An 18,342-nucleotide genomic window follows, 5' to 3' on the forward strand; every position below is an offset into this window, starting at 1 on the left:
ACAGAGCTTTTCTGAGGAGAAAAATTTAAACCAAAGACTTTACACTACATTTAAGGACCTTCAGGTAGATAAATTTCCTAAATCTTTTGTAGATACATTCTAATATTGAATAGCTGTAATAATTCCCAAGTAGAATTTCTCCAAGTTAACTAGGTATTAAACCATTCTTAAAATATGTTATTTTCAGTAGAAGAAAATCTTTTACTAATACACTTCCTTATGCTATTTAAAAACTGGAAATAAATTTCTAGAGCAGTAGTTAGCATTGTATGGGTTCCACACTCTTTAAGAATCTGATGAAAGCTATGAATACCTATAAAATAAAATATATATAATTACTATAGATTCTGGGGCCAACTAAAGCCGATCCAAAGATCCTCAGTTAAGAACCCTTGCTATGCAGTATAGGTAGTTTTGTTCCAGAACTCTTCTAAATTTCAGAATCCATCAAATATGGACCATTTCAGGGAGTAGTATCCAAAATTAGATTCGGGTGTATCAGTTATGATTCTTTGCTTTTACATAACAGAAACAAACTGTTTATCTTAAGGGAAACAAGTCATTGGAGATATATTTGAGTAATTCATAGATTTGGAGGAAAACCCAAACTAGAGAGCACAGCAAGTGATACTAATGTAATGGACAGTCTCTGAGGTGCTTCACCTCTTTTGTTGCTGACACCAAGCAAACAGCAGAAGGGATGTGGTTCAGGAAGGAACCAAAAATGTCCATTACAGTAGCCACAGGCTTCTGGGAAGGTAAGAATGGAAACCATTATCCTTATTTTAATTATCTTTGATATTTTCATTATGGCCACAATTATTCACCTATTCTGAGGAATCAGGTTGCAAACACTAGTTAGTCCCCAAGAAGGACATATTTTCAAACAGCCATTTCACATGTAACCAATGAATATAAGAAACAAGAAGAAATTCTCCAGAGGTGATCAATTGAACAGAGAGTACAGAATCAGCCATGATCAAGGATCTTTGCCCATTTCTTGCTGAGGGCCTTCACAACGTCTACCCTGAGGGATTTCAGAATTGCTATGGACCAGTGATGGTGGCATCCTCCACTCTTCCCCTTTCTGAATAGGAGTATTTATTGCATATTCATGGGTCTAGGATTGTATATTAGATTTGCATGAGAGAATTGGGTAAAAGACAAAGGGATACCCTTCTGGCCAAAGACATAGGTAAAATATATATACTGTCATAAAACTGGGACATTCTCTCCTGAATTGCATGAAAATAAGCTTCCAGATCTACAACTTGCTGGTTGCCTAAGCAGTGTATAAATTAAGATCCTAGCTGAAAACTGAAGTTGTCTGGACTAGACTATGATACATGTCTTCTGTAAATATTGCAAAATACCATTATTGACAACCTACTATCTGGCATTACCATGGTTCCTTAAGAATCTGAATCTCTCTTTAAAGCTCTGTAAACGTGTTTTGTTTCAATATTTTCACTTGAAGACCAATCAGATGGATTTTTTAAAATGATCATAAGCACAGAGATCATTTAAACAACAGCCCTAATAGTCTAAATAATGCATATAACGTAGCATATTCAGCTGTATCCTATTAAAAGCCTATTTTGTGAGGTTTTCTCCTATGTTCTGTGGGTGATTAAAAATGCATGGTACATGAAAATTATGATATAGTCCTGTCCTTATACTTAAGAAGATTATAGCCAATATTTAACAGAAATGAAATCTTATACAGAATATTATAAAATGGTCATTAGTGGAATAATCCAGTTAAACAATAATGGCACAACTGAAGAAATAAAACTTATCAGCCAACATTGAAGCACCTATAGCACTGAAGGCTAAGGATTATTGAAATCTGCAAATGATATATGAGCATCTCAGTAGGAATGTTAATTTCCTTCAAGAATTTTTTTTATCATACCCACAAATTACACTTTAAACTGTTTGTATTTTCCCCTGTTTTCTTTATCTTTGTCTTAATGGAACCCGAAGTGAATAATGAGGTGACTTAAATGTTGATAAATGAAAAAGAAGAGTAAACATAAGGTGTCTGTATGGGCAGTAAATTAGAAATTAGTCTTTGAATTCTAGTTGACTATTCTAAAAACTATTTTCATGGAGTCTACTTTTAATAGTTTAACAGCTTTTGATGATTGGCTAAAGAAATGATGGTTCATCAAAAAGCTTTAATGTTACTTTCCAAAGGTTGTTTTACACACATCATATCATAAAATATGTAGACTTTGGGCACATGCTACCTCCAGAAGCAACTGAGTTTAAGATTGGCTAAATTCATGGAAAAATACATGAATACTTCAGAGTTCCTTGAGGAAAAAATACATAATAATAATTTTGTATTATATTATTAATCAATGAAATGGCCATTGATCAGGTTGTATCATATGATTTTGGGCATTTGTACAAGTTTAAACTCCCTAGTGAAAATAACATCTTTTCAAGCTCTTTGAAATGTTATAGTGATGTTAACAAAGTTAGCCTATTTTCACCAGTGAGATATAATGATGCTTTATGTTATTGAATCATTTTAATATTAACTGATAAGGCATTACTATGTGACATATTTCCTTGGTGTGTTTTTCACAAAATCAAACATCTTTTCCTTTGAGGTTTCTTTGTATCTATCTGAATATATCCATCACCTAGAGTGAAATAAAAGAGATATCCAGATGTTATCTGAACTAGTAATTCTGAAATTAATAGTTTGATTAACAGTGAAAATAAAGAGTACCATGATATTATTTACTGATGGGAAAGGTATTTACAGATTAGATAAGTAAATTCTTATAATTAACAGACATGGACCAAGGGAACAGAACAAAAAAACTCAGATATAAACCTACCCACGTATAGCCAGCTGATCTTTGACAAAGCAGGCAACAACATACACTGGGGAAAAGAAAACTTGCTCAATAAATGGTGCTGGGACAACTGGATAACCACATGCAGAAGAATGAATCAGGATCCATATCTCTCATCACTCACAAAAATTAATTCAAGATAGATAAAAGACGTAAATGTGAGGCATGAAACCATAAAAATTCTAGAAGAAAATACTGGAGGCCAGGCGCTGTGGCTCACGCCTGTAATCCTAGCTCTTGGGAGGCCGAGGCGGGCGGATTGCTCAAGGTCAGGAGTTCAAAACCAGCCTGAGCAAGAGCGAGACCCCGTCTCTACTATAAATAGAAAGAAATTAATTGGCCAACTGATATATATATAAAAAATTAGCCGGGCATGGTGGCGCATGCCTGTAGTCCCAGCTACTCGGGAGGCTGAGGCAGGAGGATCGCTTGAGCCCAGGAGTTTGAGGTTGCTGTGAGCTAGGCTGACGCCACGGCACTCACTCTAGCCTGGACAACAAAGTGAGACTCTGTCTCAAAAAAAAAAAAAAAAAAAAAAAAAAAAAAAAAGAAGAAAATACTGGAAAACTCTTCTAGATATTGGCCTAGGCAAAGAATTTATGAAGAAGATCCCAAATCACAATCACAGTAACAACAAAAATAAATAAATGGAACTTGATTAATTAAAACGCTTCTTCACAGCCAAGGAAATAATTAACAGAACAAATAGACAACCTACAGAATGGGAGAAAATATTCACGTGCTATACATCCATCCAATAAAGGGGTAATAACCAGATGATACCCCATTTAGATACGCTAGCTAGAATGACTTTTATTTAAAAATTCAAAAACAAAAGATGCTGGTGTGGATGCAGAGAGAAAGGAATGTTTATACACTGTTGGTGGGAGAGCAAATTATTACAACCTCTATGAAAAACAGTATGGAGATTCCTCAAAGAACTGAAAGTAGACTTATTATTCAATCCAGCAATACCACTACTGGTTGTTTACCCAAAGGAAAAGAACCCATTTTTCTACACAGCCAAGGAATTAATAGAGCAAATAGAATAGACAACCTACAGAATGGGAGAAAATATTTACATGCTATATATCTGATAAGGGGCTAATAGAATCTATAAAGAACTATAGACTATAAACAGAATCTATAAAGAACTCAAGCAAATCAGCAAAAAAAAAATCAAACAGTCTCATTAAAAGTGGCAAAAGACATGAACAGAACCTTTTCAAAAGAAGATAGACTAATGGCCAATAAACATATGAAAAAAATGCTCAACATTGTTAATCATCAGAGAAATGCAAATCAAAAACACAATGGGGTATCACATTGTGATGGGGTATCACATAATTGATGGGCACTTGGGCTATCACATAATTGATGGGCACCTGGGCTATTTCCATTATGGAAATAGCCCAGGTGCCCATCAATTATGACTGGATTAAGAAAATGTGGTATATGTATACTATGGAGTAGTATTCAGCCATAGAAAATGGTGAACTAATAATACCTCTTGTTTTAACCTGGATGGAACTGGAGATGGAACTTAGAACTTAGAACTTAGAACTTAGAACTCTAATGTTCTAAGGAACTTAGAAGTTCCTTAGAGAACTGGATGGAACTGGAGATGGAACTTCTAAGCAAAGTATCACAAGAATGGAAAAACAACCACCACCTGTACTCACCATTAAATTGGAACTAATTGATCAACACTTATACACACCTATGGAAATAACATTCATTGGAAATCCAGCAGGTGGGAGGGAGAAGTAGGAGATGGGTGAATCCATACCTAACAGGTACAATGCACACTATCTCGGTGATGGACACACTTATAACTTTGACTCAAACGGTACTAAGGCAATTTATGTGACCAAAACGTTTGTACCTCTATAATATTCCAAAAGAAAAAAAACTATATATTAGAAAAGGAAAATGAGTCATTTTATCAGAAAGACACCTGCACTCGAATGTTTATTGCAGAATAATTCTCAGTTGCAAAGATGTGGAATCAACCCAAATGCCCATCAATTCATGAGTGGATTAACAAATTGTGGTATATGTATACTATTGAATACTACTCAGCCATGGAGAAGGATGACTTACTGTCTTTTACAACAATATGGATGGAACTGGAGACCATTATCTTAAGTGAAATATCTAAAGAATGGAAAAACAAACATTGCATATACTCGCTATTAAGTTAGAAATAACCAGTGAGCACACATGTGCATAGAGGGAAGTATAACTCTGTGGAAATCAATTAGGGGTGATTGAGGAGGAGGGAATGGGCAAAAACCTACCTGATGGGTACAATGAACACTATCTGGGTGACGGGCACAATTATAATCCTGACTCAAGCATTACAAAAGCAATCCTTGTAACCAAAAACACTCGAACCCCTGTAATACTTTGAAATTTAAAAGAAAAAAAAGAAGAAAAACAAACCAAAATGAATTTAAAATGCTTGGTTTATTTGAATAAAGACAGAATTGCTTAAAATTATAGAAATATACATATGTATAGTAGAGTGATTTGTTGCATAGGTTCACTTAAAAAATAAAGCATATGTGTGGCAATGCTGCCATCTGTGCCCAACCAAAAAAGTGAAAAATGAGCATGGTTAGCTTAAAGTTCTAAGTACAAAATGTAATGAAGCTATTTCATGAAAATGCACCTGTGGTTGGAAACTATTTTATCTAAATTAAAATGAATAAAATCTGTGTTATAATTGATTAGACAAAATCTTTATAACAGCTTGAACCAAGTTTCTTCATAATATTAATGTCAGAAATGTTTTGTAAGGGTCATTGAAAATCTTTATTAATTTGATATAAATAAACCCTCTCCGGTTAGGGTTCAAGACAAGGGGTGAAGGGAGCAAGGCATATGGTTTCCTGAGACAAGTTCTGTTACTATATGGGCTTTCTTGCCACTTCTCCTTTAATTTTCCATTTTTCCAAGAGGCAATTGATGCAAGCATTAGTTTTGAATGAGACAGGGACACAAGATAAATATCAGTTAAAATAGAATTTTATGCCAAATTTTTATGTGTGCCAACAATCTAAATATGGGGGGCTCTAAGACTGGAATTCAATGTTTTGTCTTGTTTTGAAAACTTGACGTCTAGAAGCCAGCTAAAAGTTTATTAATGCTATCAGCAGTTTTCAGATTCATTTAAATGAAGGCTATTATTATACATTTCAAAAACACTGTAGTGGATGCTTGAATTATGCGAACAGGAAGCCACGATCTTATTGCTCTGTGAAGGTGTTGGAGGCAAAAGGAATTTAATTACTCTATTATGATGCTTCATTGTCACCAGAACACTACCCTGGGGATCATTCCTATTGTCTCAAAGGCAGGCCTATGACGACAGAGGAGGAGCACTGTTTTCTCTGCCCTTATACTAGCTCAGAGGAGGGAGAGAATGACCTTGAGGTACTTGGGGGCTATAGAGAGGTAGATGGCAGGAGACTAAGGAGAAAGAAACTGAATGGTAGGCCAGACCTTTGTCAAAGGCAATGGGCCTACGGATTGTAGGAAGTATGACCTGCTTTATAGATATGCCTTGGTTAACTCAATCAACACAATGAGGTATATGTATATGGCCATGTATTCCAAGAGTCACTTATTAGCTGTGATCCATAGACATTACTAGCTCAGCTTCTCAGTCATCTTTGTTATTCTTCTAAGTGGGGATGATTTTCTCAGTGGGAAGAGTGCCTCTGCTAGGGAATATTTAGGAACTACATCAGGACATTTTTGGTTGTCCCGGTAACGAGGGAGAACAACTGATATTTAGTGCTTGAAGGCCAAGGATGTTACACACACTGTAATTTTTAAATCATATGCAGCAGAGAATTGTCTTAGCTTCTGTATGATTTGAATGGCTTGACATTCATGTGGTTGAAAAGCAAGTTAATAATCCAAGAACCTAATTCTGTGAGGTGTATAAAACCAAAATATTTTTTGTACAGTTTTAATATTCACTGAACATTTCAGAAATTGAATCATTGTGTACCTTAAGGACAGACTATGCATTGTTGTCTTGGGGAATGCCAAGAGCTGTTGTCTTAGGAACAGCCAAGAGCTGTTCACCAATTTGGAAAATGTGTCATTAATGGCAAACCCATTATAAAATATCTGAATCATAATTACAAACTACCTATAAAACAGGCTGCCTCTGTACCTACTGCATTATCAGTGACAGTGACTCCAAACATAAGTGCAAGCATTGGATTATTTCTAATGTAGTCACTCCGAGCATTTATATATCAAAATTCATAGTGTTTTATTATAAAATATTTTATTTTTCCTTTATTTTAAAAGTTGGACATTATATATATATTTTTATTTAGTAGAAAATTATTTATTAAATCTAAAATCTTGCTATCTCTTTTCTGGTTTTTTACCAGTTTTTCTTTGCTTCCCTCTACCTTCTTTTGGATTAATTCAATTATTTTTTGTATTTCATTTACTTAGTATTTACCTCTGTTTTTTTAGTGGTTGCTGTAGATCAACAATACACTTCTTGAAGTTATCACAGCCTTCATTCAAATAATTTCCATCACTTTATGTATTAAGAGCATTATCTTAGTTTACTTTCATCCCCACCTCCTGTTTTTTGAGTAAATGTTGATATTAATTTTACTTCTTTGTATGCTATAAACCTCATGATGCACTGTGGTTATTTTTGCTTGCAATTGTCAATTATATTTTCAAAAGATTAAAAAATGAGAAAAAATGGCTTTTATATTAGTTCATATATTTAACAATACCGGTTAAATGAATACAGGTATTCATCACCTGTGTAGATTCAAATTTCCATCTGGTATAATTTTTCTTCTGCTTGAAGCACTTAGGTTTAAGACTCATTGTTGTAAAGATCTTAAGATGATTATTTTTATCTGCTTTTGTTTTTCTAAATAAAATACTTATTTTCTAAATACAATACTTTCTAAATAAAATACTAATATTTCTAAATAATAATTTTACTGTGCTTAGAATTCTAGGTTAAACTTTTTTTCATTAATTTTGTAACTTCATATTTTTCATTATTTAAAACATGTTATTCTATTGCCTTCTATTGTGCATATTTTCTGTTAAGAAGTTGGATGGCATCTTCACTGTTATTTCTCTGTATTTAATGGGTATTTTTTCCTCTGGATGCTTTTAAGATTAGCCTCCTTATAAAATGGTTTCTGTCAATTTGGTTGTGATGTTTCACAGTATGTTTTACTTCACATTTCCTGTGCTTGGCATTGGTTAAATTTCTTGGAGTGTTTATAGTTTTCAGCAAATTTGGAAAAATTTTGGCCATTCTTCAAAATTTCTTTATGCTACCACTGCTTTCCTTCTGGATCTTTAATTTCAAATATGTTAAGCAATTTAAGGTTGCCCCAGAACTCACTGGTTTGCTGTTAAATTATTTTTGGTCTTTTTTTTTTTTTTCCTGTGTATTTCACTCTGGTAGTTTCTATTGCTATGTCTTCAAACTTGATAATTTTTTCTTCTGGGTATCTAATCTGTTTTTAATGCTACCCAGTGATGGGATTAAATTTCTTTAGTTAGTTAATTTTTATTCCTATAAGTTGATATAGTTCTTTTCTATCCCTTGTATTTCTTTGTTTATCTTGTTCATTCTTTTCTCTCTCTTCTTGAATATATGTAGTCTATTTACCATAGCTTTTTTTAACAGCTTTGTTTACTAATTTTGTTATTTAATTTTTCAGACTGTTTCTGCTAATTCATTTTTCTCTTCTTTATGGACTATGTTTTTTTGCTTCTTTACTTGCCTCATAAAATCTGATTGGATATCAGGCATTGTTTTATATTATCTCTTACTATGTTACTGTTGTTTATTTGTTTGCTTTTTGCATTGTTTAGTTTTTTGGCATTCTTTTAAATATATCTTTGGATTTGTTTTGTGACACAGTTAAGTTCCTTGGTAATGGTTCAGTCTTTTCAAGGCTTGCTTTAAAGCTCTGTTGGGTGGGTTTAAAATAGCTTTGATCTAGGGCTATCAGGCTATAACCTTCTGAGGTTCATCTGCACATCTTTAGATCTTTTTCTCTATGGCTTTGTTTTGACCCTCTCTATGTGAATTGCAGATACCTGGTCTCTCTCTCTAAACTCAGAACTCCATATTTTAAACCCAGTGAGGTTTTTTTTTTCTTTCTAATCTCTTGAGATTTCTCTCCTTGCTATCCCAGCTTAATATCAGCTTTTTGACTAGTGTTTCCAAGGTATATATTTTTATATTATTATATTTTTAACCTTTCTTATCTCTAAATAGCATATACACAGAGATATAAATAAGAAGTATACTGGTCAATAAATTTTCACAAAATAAACAACCTGTGTTACAATCGCTTTTCAATAGTGAGATTATTGTCAGCATCCTAAATATCCCCTCATGACAATTCCTGATACTGTTCACTCCCAAATTTAAACATTATCATAACTTTTAACACCTAGGTCAATTTTCCTAGGTGTTGAAACTTAAATACATAAAATATCTATTAAAGTCATCCATGGTATGAAACATAGAAGTGGTTTCTTTATTCTGATCAGTGCATAGTCTTCCATCATACAAAAATACCATGATGTATTGATGTACTCATTGCACCATTAAGGGAAATTTGAGTTTTCTCCCATTTTTTATTATTACGAATTGTGCTACTGTGAATACTCTTGTACATGTCTTTGTTGGAGCTCCAATAGTCATTTTGTGATGATAAAGGTAAGGCAATATTACCACAGAGATGTTTGCCCTAAATTTTGAGATGTTAACTTTTTCTCAATTAAGAAAATCATCCGTATATCTAGTTGAACAAAGGTAATTGACCTTTTTATTCCTTTTAGTTTAATATATTCTTGAAGGATAGCACAACTGAAAGCATAAAGATTGCTCTAAATACAAAGAGAGCTTAAGGAAAAATATAGTTGAATTCTACAACATGCCTATCAGAACACTGGACAAATGAAGTGGATTAAAACTGAATAAAAATATAGAGTAATCAAATAGTTGAGTAATACATTTGACTAAAATAAACTTGAAAAAATTTATGTGTAATTTTCTGTGAAACTCTGAGGGATTAAACTTCATAAATGCATAAGCTACTCTTAAATTAAAAATTGCATTCTTTTCAAGCAGTGTAATATATATATGTACATATATAGGTAAAATTTAAGATAAGCTTACACATTTACAAAATTTAAACTTCTCATTTACACAGAAAGTCTTAATTTTTTTTTAGATTTCTGTTTTTTAATTTTTAAATTTCAGAATATTATGGGAGTACAAACATTTTGGTTACATTTATTGTCTTTGCACCCATTAGTTGTGAATTTACCCATCCCCTCTATCCCCCTCCCACCTACCTGGCACCTGATGAATAGTACTTCTATGTGTGCCCGTCAGCGTTGATTAGTTAGTACCAATTTGATGGTGAGTACATGTGGTGCTTGTTTTTCCATTCTTGTGGAATGGAAAAACTTCACTTCGAAGAAAGGGCTCTAGCTCCATCCAGGATAATACAAGAGGTGCTAGATCACCGTTATTTTTTATGGCTGAGTAGAACCCCATGGTACACATATACCACATTTTATTAATCAATTCATGTATTGATGGGCACTTGGGTTGTTTCTACATCTTTGCAACTGTGAATTGTGCTGCTATAAACATTCGTGCGTAGATGTCTTTATTATAGAATGACTTTTTTTTTTTTTCCCCCTTTGGGTAGATGCCCATTAGTGGGATTGCCGGATCAAATGGTAGTTCTATTTTTAGTTCTTTGAGGTATTTCCATATTAGAAAGTCTTAATAAATTTTTGAGAAGTAAAGATTCTAGAGACCATATAGTCTGATCATAAGCAAATAAAATTAGAAATAAATAACACTCTTCCAGTGGTGGGATAATGCTGGCATCATAGCTTTGATTCTCCCCAAAACTCCTCCTGAAAACTATAAATTCATATGAATTTGTGATGACAAAGCAAACACACACACACATACCCACTCTACCCCCAGAACAAAATGAAACTCAGATAAATTGCTAGCAAAACTGGTTGACAAGAAAGTCCCATGAAGAGGACTAGTGGTTATGCACTGAATGCAGATCAGCAGTAGGCTTAGATCTACCTCATTGAGACTGATGAGAACCAAAAAAAAAAACTTCTAACTGACCCTACAATACAGCAAATTCCTCTTAAAACTCTAATAAACATCCAGAAGAGCAGGCTTCAAAGTAAGGGAACACTGTTAGAAGAAGAAAGCAAACTGAGGAACAATTTGGGTGGGCTGAAGCAGAATAGTTCTTGCTCAATTAAAGAGGTGTATTAAAGTTCAGCTTTAAAAAAGAAACAATTCTCAAGTATCTTTATTAGTATTTTAAAATCTTTAAAATAAAGATAAAATTTCTCCTTAGAATAATAACTGTTTCTCACTGTCCAGGTTTTCAAAGACAACCCTGTTGACTCATTTATGATCTTGCTTTACTTCTGATTAAAAATGCAGGCAATTCAGAGTGTGACAGAACTTATTACATTCTATGTATTTGGAAGCAATTTTATTGAAATTAGAACATTTTAAACTCTAATGGCTTCACATACTAGCTTTCTGAGAGAAACTAACAAGTTAACATTAAAATATAGAAAATATTTCTAAGACACTAAAGCCTTATTTTCAATTGGCTTATATCTTGTTTTATCAACAGGTAGTTACAGATCATTAAAAATAGTTTCTTTTCTCTCCAGGAGAAGGGTAGTATTGGGTATCTCCTGGTTATTTTTTCTTTGCTTTCTTTTTTTTCTGTGTGTCAGAAGTTGGGCTCTTCTTTTCTGTCTCTACCCGTATGGCAGCTTCCTGAGCAGCCAGTACTTCCAACCTTTGGCGCTCAGCTTCCAGCAACTTGTTTCTGTACTCTTCCCGGATATTGAAGATCTTCTGTCGGGCTTCATCTAAGGAGTCCTGCCCAAAGCAAAACCCCAGACAAGTAAGTTCCACTGATAAAAGTTTATGGTCCCAGAAAAAGAAAATGCACTCCCTTTACCTTTTCCTTATGCCAATAGATACATGTGGAAAATTATGAAAGGTGAAAATTAGGTACGGTCTCAAATGCTTATCAATACACAAACATGTTACAGTAAACAAAGAGTGCATGAGATTTTAATACAATGTGGTAAACAAAAGCATTGTTAGGAGAAAAATAGAAAAGTAAAGAAAAAAATAGGTAGAGATTTGGCAAAAGGAACTCTGCTTTAAATGAGTTCAAATACAACCTATATAAAATATTAAGCCCAGTGTCTCTCATATAGTAACGGTGCTCTATAAATTCCCCACATGTATTCTGATCTTGGCAAAATGTACCTGAGCTGCACTTGAAGAACTTGCAAATAATATCACCTAATCCATTGGTTATCTTTTTTGTTGTCAATTTGACTTTCATTCTTCCCACTCCAACAAAATTGTATTCCTCAAGGACACCAGTGACCTAAATGTAGCTAAATCCATGATCATTTCTTGGTCCTATTCTTGCTTAACCACATTCCTCCTGGACTGACTGACCCTATGTGGCTTCCTGGACATCGCACCCTTTGTCATTTCTCTTCTACCTCACCAGCAGCTCCCTTCCAGTCACCTGAGCTGCTCTCCCCTTTCCTCCTCCATCTCTGAATGTGGAAGTGGACACATTGATGGTTTACTATTTCAAACGTGATATAATCAAAGGATAAGAATTGATGAATGGATGCTAGCCTGAAGAGAACCTTCTAGACATGACTACTTTGTCTTTATCCTTGAATTATTCAAGACATTTTCTATGTTTTTGCAACTGGAAAGATTTTGTTGAGATATTAGGATAGCTGAATGTCAGAATCAGACTTCCCAAAGCTTTTAATGAAAGAAAAGCACTGTATCTACCATAATAAAATTGGATTCACTAAACCAATTGCATGAGTATAAGATGCTAATAGTGACATATTAAAATGAGACAGAGAGAGAGAGAGAGATCTTAAGGGTTTTAGGTAAAGTAAGTTTAATAGATATCAGCAATCCCTTGAGGAATGGGTATAAAACCTCCCCTTTCTGCTATTTGATAAGAAATATGTTACTGATCACATTTCTTTTAAAATGGCTTCAATCAAAATTAGAGTGTTTGTACCTCACACTTAAATGAATGGGGTCTGAATTCAAAGCTGTTCCAAGTTAATATTCCTCATCTCCTTCCCACCTGTTACATTTTTGTCTATTAAACACAGAAAAAACAAATAGCGATCCTGAAATTCCCTTTTGTCTTATAATTTAATTTTAAGTATTTCCTTTATGACAAATTGAACTTGTGCAAATTTAATATTCATTCACAGATTTACTGGTTTACTTATTAAATAAACTTTTGTGAAGCAGGCATCCCTCCCAGGCTCTGGAATGAATCAAAGCAAAGTCCCTGTTCACAACATACAGTCTATATTCTAGTAGAGACAGATTAAAAATGTGTGCATAGTATATCATGTATACTACATATATATAATACATCTACATTTCCATATTAAACCAATAAATGAGAACACATGTGGGATAAGAGCTTTGAAGAAAAATAAGACCAGGCATAGCCATACAGATGTTGAGAGTGCTAATTCTGAAAGGATAGCTAGTGAAGGTCTCTCTCTCTGATAAAGTGAAATAGATGAGAGATTTCATAAAATGAATGGGTAAACCATTTGGCTCTCTGGGGAAAGGATATTACAGGAAGAGATAGGAGTAAGGTCAAAGATGCAGAGGTGGGAACATGCTGGCTGTTAGTAGAAAGGTAAAGCCAGTTTGGTAGAAGCAAGATGAGCAAAGGAGGCAGAACCGCAGAGAGAAATCAGAGGAAAGTGGGTACTAAGATATATGGAGATCTAGAGGTCATAATTAAGATGCTGGCTTTTTTTCTTAGTGAAATGTGAAGCCATTAGAGAAGTGAAATGATACCATCCTTCACTTTAAAGATGTATTATAATAATCATTAGTGTAATTCATAAAATATTCCCAGTTATCTTCCAGATACATGGTAGCATTGCCCTCTAAATTAGTTTTCCAGGGCTATTGTAAACAAAGTACTATGAACTGGGTGCATTAAACAGTAGAAATGTATTGCTTCACAGTTCTTGATGCTACAAGTTCAAATCAAGGTGTCACCAAGGTTAGTTCCTTTTTTGAAGTTGTACCTGACCATGTGTCTGGCTTTGGCCAGTGAAATATGAACGGAAATGAATGTTCCATTTCTGTGCAGAAATAGTAACAATCAATGTACAATTCACCACATTCTCTTCCCATATCATAATAATCATTGTAGAAGTATCTATATGGAACCTTCTTCAGCTTGGGTATCTTAATAAATATGATAAGAAGAACACCCTATGAAGTACACTGGACATGTAGCTGGAAAGAAAAAAGAGAAAACTCTCTCTTTTTTTTAAGCCAAGGGTTGGCCAACTAAGGCTTGTGAAACAAATCTGGCTTATTGCCTGTTTTTCTAAGTAAAGTTTTATTTATTTAGATATTATGCCATTCTTTTAGGTATTATATTTGATTTTGTGTTAACAATGGAAGAGTTGGGAAGGTGCTACATAAGCATTTATGATCTGGCCCTTTTAGGGAACATAAGTTTGCCAAACCCTACATTAAGCTTTTGTGACATTGGGGTTTCTTTTACCACAGGATAGACGTGGTTTATGCTGACTGGTACAATTCTTTGGTGGCAGAGCAGAAACCACATTGTAGAAGGGCAAAGGTGGAAGCAGTGAGGTCAGTTACTGGGCTGTAGCAATCTTCTGAATAGAAAACAGTGATGGTTTGGACTAAAGTGGTAGGGACAGAGATAGTGAGAAGTGGTCAAATTTTGGATTTTCAGAGTAAAGTCGAGAGATTTTGATAATGGATCACACGTGAGGAGTGAAAGGAGTCAGGGATGTCTCCTAGGTCTCCGCTCTGAGTTTCTAAAAGAGTACAGTTGCCAATGACTATGATAGAGAATCTTTGCAGAGGTGACATGTTCTTGCTGAGATGGGACAGAGGGAATTTGGATTTGGACAGGTTCAGTGTCAGGTGCCTATGGGACAAACAAGAAGAGATGTCAAATTGGCATATTCCTCACATGGGCCAGTGCTGGAAATGACATGGAAAACTCAACATCGCCGTGGCTAAAATGGTCAGAAAGTTTGTAGGCTTCAGTGTCTTTGGCAGTGTATGTGTGTTGTAGGGAAGAGTGAAGAAAAAAATCAATCCTCATCTTCCATAGTAGAGAGTCATCCATATACATTTATCAAATTTTCCATTTTTGGTGTGATAGTCCTATTTTAAATCAAGCTTATAGTCTTCCATAGTACAGAATTCCTTTTTCTTTTCTTTTCTTGTTTTTTTTGGGGGGGCATGTCTAAATAAAGTACCTCCCATTCTTCTGTGGGGGTAGAGGGGTGACATGCACCTGGCTACAAAAAGTTGAGGTGGTGATCTGTAATTCTTAAATAGTTTCAAAACAAAAAAAGCCTATTTCACCTTCCTTCTACTTCATTTTCACTTCCTAACATTCCTGGTGCCACCAACTGCTGAGCCTTGTGGGGATTCTGTAGATATTCTGCCTAGCAAATGGGCTTGATTGTCAAAAATTCCCATTGCTGGTTTAGGGTTTGGTTGTATCAACTCCATTAATGTGGTCTTGATCTAGCTATTTTCCAACCTCACAAATAATTTTGTTGTTGTTGTCTCTCCTATTCTTCCCATCTTTGAGGATAGATTTCCAGTACTGCATTTCAGGGGGATTTTAGGGAGTAAGTGAAATGAGATGTGTATAATCAATTTTCAGTCTTTTCCCAGAAGTGAATTGTGGAAAAAAATGTTTGCAAGTCTTCTTTCTACATACATATATGATTCTATGATTTCTTCTCTAATATTACAAAAGAATTTTTAAACTGTGATCTAGGTAAGTGCTTTTAGACTCACCCGCATTTCCCCATACATATCCAGGATTTCATCCTTTAACTTAAACCGTTCATCTTGGTCAATGTCTCTAATGCTGAGGACTCTGGTCCTATGCTGTCGAAACTGATGAACTTCTTCTGCCTTTTGCATTGCCTGCTGCTGATTCAGTTCATCTGTTTGCAGCAGAGGTTCCTTTTCTGATTTCCTTGATATCAAATCATCAAAAGAGAGACATGAAACATTTCAGAACTCTGGAATAGACTTTACTTTAGAATTCAAATAGTTTAGAGTCACATCAAGAGTGTGGTGGTCTGAATCAAATCAAACTTTAGGAATAGAATAAATGATTATTTTTTAGATGTGCTATGCTCCATTTACTGAGTCACTGACATTTTAGGGAAACATTTTGTAGGGTATCAGTAAATTTAGATTCACCATTTGGTGAGATAACTATAGAATTGGTGTTCAGAAACAGGAGAATTTTTTAGGTTTTCCTTTCAAATTGTGCAGCTAAATACTTTTGACAATGTTTCCAAACTTATGAATATGCTTGAGTAGCTATCTCTCTACTAATCCTATCATCTAATTTATTAAAAAATTGAATCTAATTAAATAATGGCAGCAGATATGATGGAAATTTTCTGTAGCTCAACTCACTTTAATCAAGTTTCAAATTAAATCTTTACAGAAAACATTTAAATGCTTTTATGATTGATTTAATAAAATATTTGCTAAATTTGAAATGTAAAATTTTGTACTTCTAAAAATTTGGAAACATGGACGATATATTAAGCATTTAATTTCAAATTTTCAGTTGCTTAGCAACTGCCGATTGGCAATATAGCCAAAATTTTATAAACACAGTTGTCTGTATTAATCAAGCTTCTTAAAACTTACCGTACATATTGATTGAAATCCATAAATTCTAGTGCTTTTCGAATAAGTCGTGGAGATGTTTCCAAAATTGTTGGGGATCGTACACGAGGCTCTGTTTAAAAAAGAAAAAAAGACCTAGGCTTTCAAAAAATAATCATCACTAAGCAAATGACTATTATATCTAATTTTAATTGAAAATATTTTCTGTTAAAAAACAACCATTGATTGGACATGCCTTATTTCATATTGTATTAAAATATAATCATATAATTATATTTCATGTTTATCCTCTAACTGATGTTACTATACCTTTATTTAAATGAAGGGGATGACAAAATGAATATACTTTATTAGAAGAGCAACAAAATATCATTCTAATCAGATTAAATGAAGGAAGAGACCAGAAAAAGGTCTTAAGTTATAAAATTTCACTATAAAGAAGTTAATGATCCAATAGTTAAAGATTTTGGGCTCCATCTGAACGTTATAGTAAGCACTATGGGAGTTGGGATATAAATATGTAAAAAACATTTATAGTGAAATACTGAAAACAGTATTTTACCTTCAAGAAACTTTTAGTCAAGTGGAGTAGGCAATATATAAAAGGTAAACACAGAAAATCAAATTAGCAGAAGCTTTCTACTCCATAAGCCCATAAGGACAGATTTAAGAGACTAAGATATAAACCTTTCAGCCTTTCCAGACCACTTTATCTAATTCTTAAAAAAACCCAAAAACCTTATTGAAGCATAATTTACATGCCACTAAATTCACCACTATAAGGGTCTAATTCAAGCCTTTTTAGTAAATTTTCCAAGTTGTGCAACCATCAACAAAATCTAGTTTTAACATATTTCCATCATCCAAATAAGATCTCTTGTGCACCTTTATAGTCACTATTCCTGCCACAAACTCCAGGCAACCATTAATCTACTTATGCCTCTACAGATTTGTTTTTCCTAGATATTTTATTTGTGTAGGAGTAGATTTCTGAGTCATATGGTAAAATTATGTTTAACTTTTTAAGAAACTGTCAAATCATAGTGTTTTGATTATTATTGTTAACTACATAATGAATTTTGAAATCACAAAATCAAATCTCCCCATTTGATTCTTTTTTTAAAAAAAGACTTTATTTTTAAGAGCAGTTTTAGGTTCATAGTAGAATTGAAAGGAAGATACAGAGATATCCCATAGGCCCCTTTCCCCACACATATACAGCCTCCCCCATCAGAGTGGGACATTTGTTACACAGTCACACCATCTACAAACAAAGATGGTTTTATTTCTTCCTTCCCAATCAGTATGTCTTTAATTTCCTTTTCTTGTCTTATTGCATTTGCTAGGATTTTTCAGTACAATGTTGAAACTGAATGGTGAGAAAGGACATCTTGGGCTTGTTTCTGATCTTAGTGTGAAAGCTTCCAGTTCCTCACCATTGAGTATGATGTTAGCTATAGGTTTTTTTTTTGTTGTTGTTGTTGGTATTCTTTATCATGTTGAGGAAGTTCTCCTCCCATATGGTTTTTCCTTTTCAAAATTATTTTGGACATTCTGGGTCCTTTGCATTTACATGTAAGTTTTGGATTTAGCTTATCAAATTCTATAAAATGTCTACCATGATTTTGATGG

General features: G+C 33.9%; 1 protein-coding gene across 1 annotated transcript in view; it reads right to left on the reverse strand.

Annotated features, from left to right (window-relative positions):
• Positions 1-10,759: 10,759 nt before the first annotated feature.
• The window catches only part of ADGB (androglobin), a 146,568-nt gene continuing 138,985 nt past the window's right edge, over positions 10,760-18,342 (reverse strand). Inside the window, exons 34-36 of the mRNA XM_012752190.2 lie at positions 16,732-16,822; positions 15,856-16,039; positions 10,760-11,844 (exon numbers count right to left, since the gene is read on the reverse strand). Of these exons, the coding sequence (XP_012607644.2) occupies positions 11,659-11,844; positions 15,856-16,039; positions 16,732-16,822 (461 nt within the window). The 3' untranslated portion in view covers positions 10,760-11,658. The remainder of the gene's footprint in view (positions 11,845-15,855; positions 16,040-16,731; positions 16,823-18,342) is intronic.

This window comes from Microcebus murinus, chromosome 5, assembly GCF_040939455.1.
Source record: "Microcebus murinus isolate Inina chromosome 5, M.murinus_Inina_mat1.0, whole genome shotgun sequence".
In the NCBI taxonomy this organism is placed as follows: Eukaryota; Metazoa; Chordata; class Mammalia; order Primates; family Cheirogaleidae; genus Microcebus; species Microcebus murinus.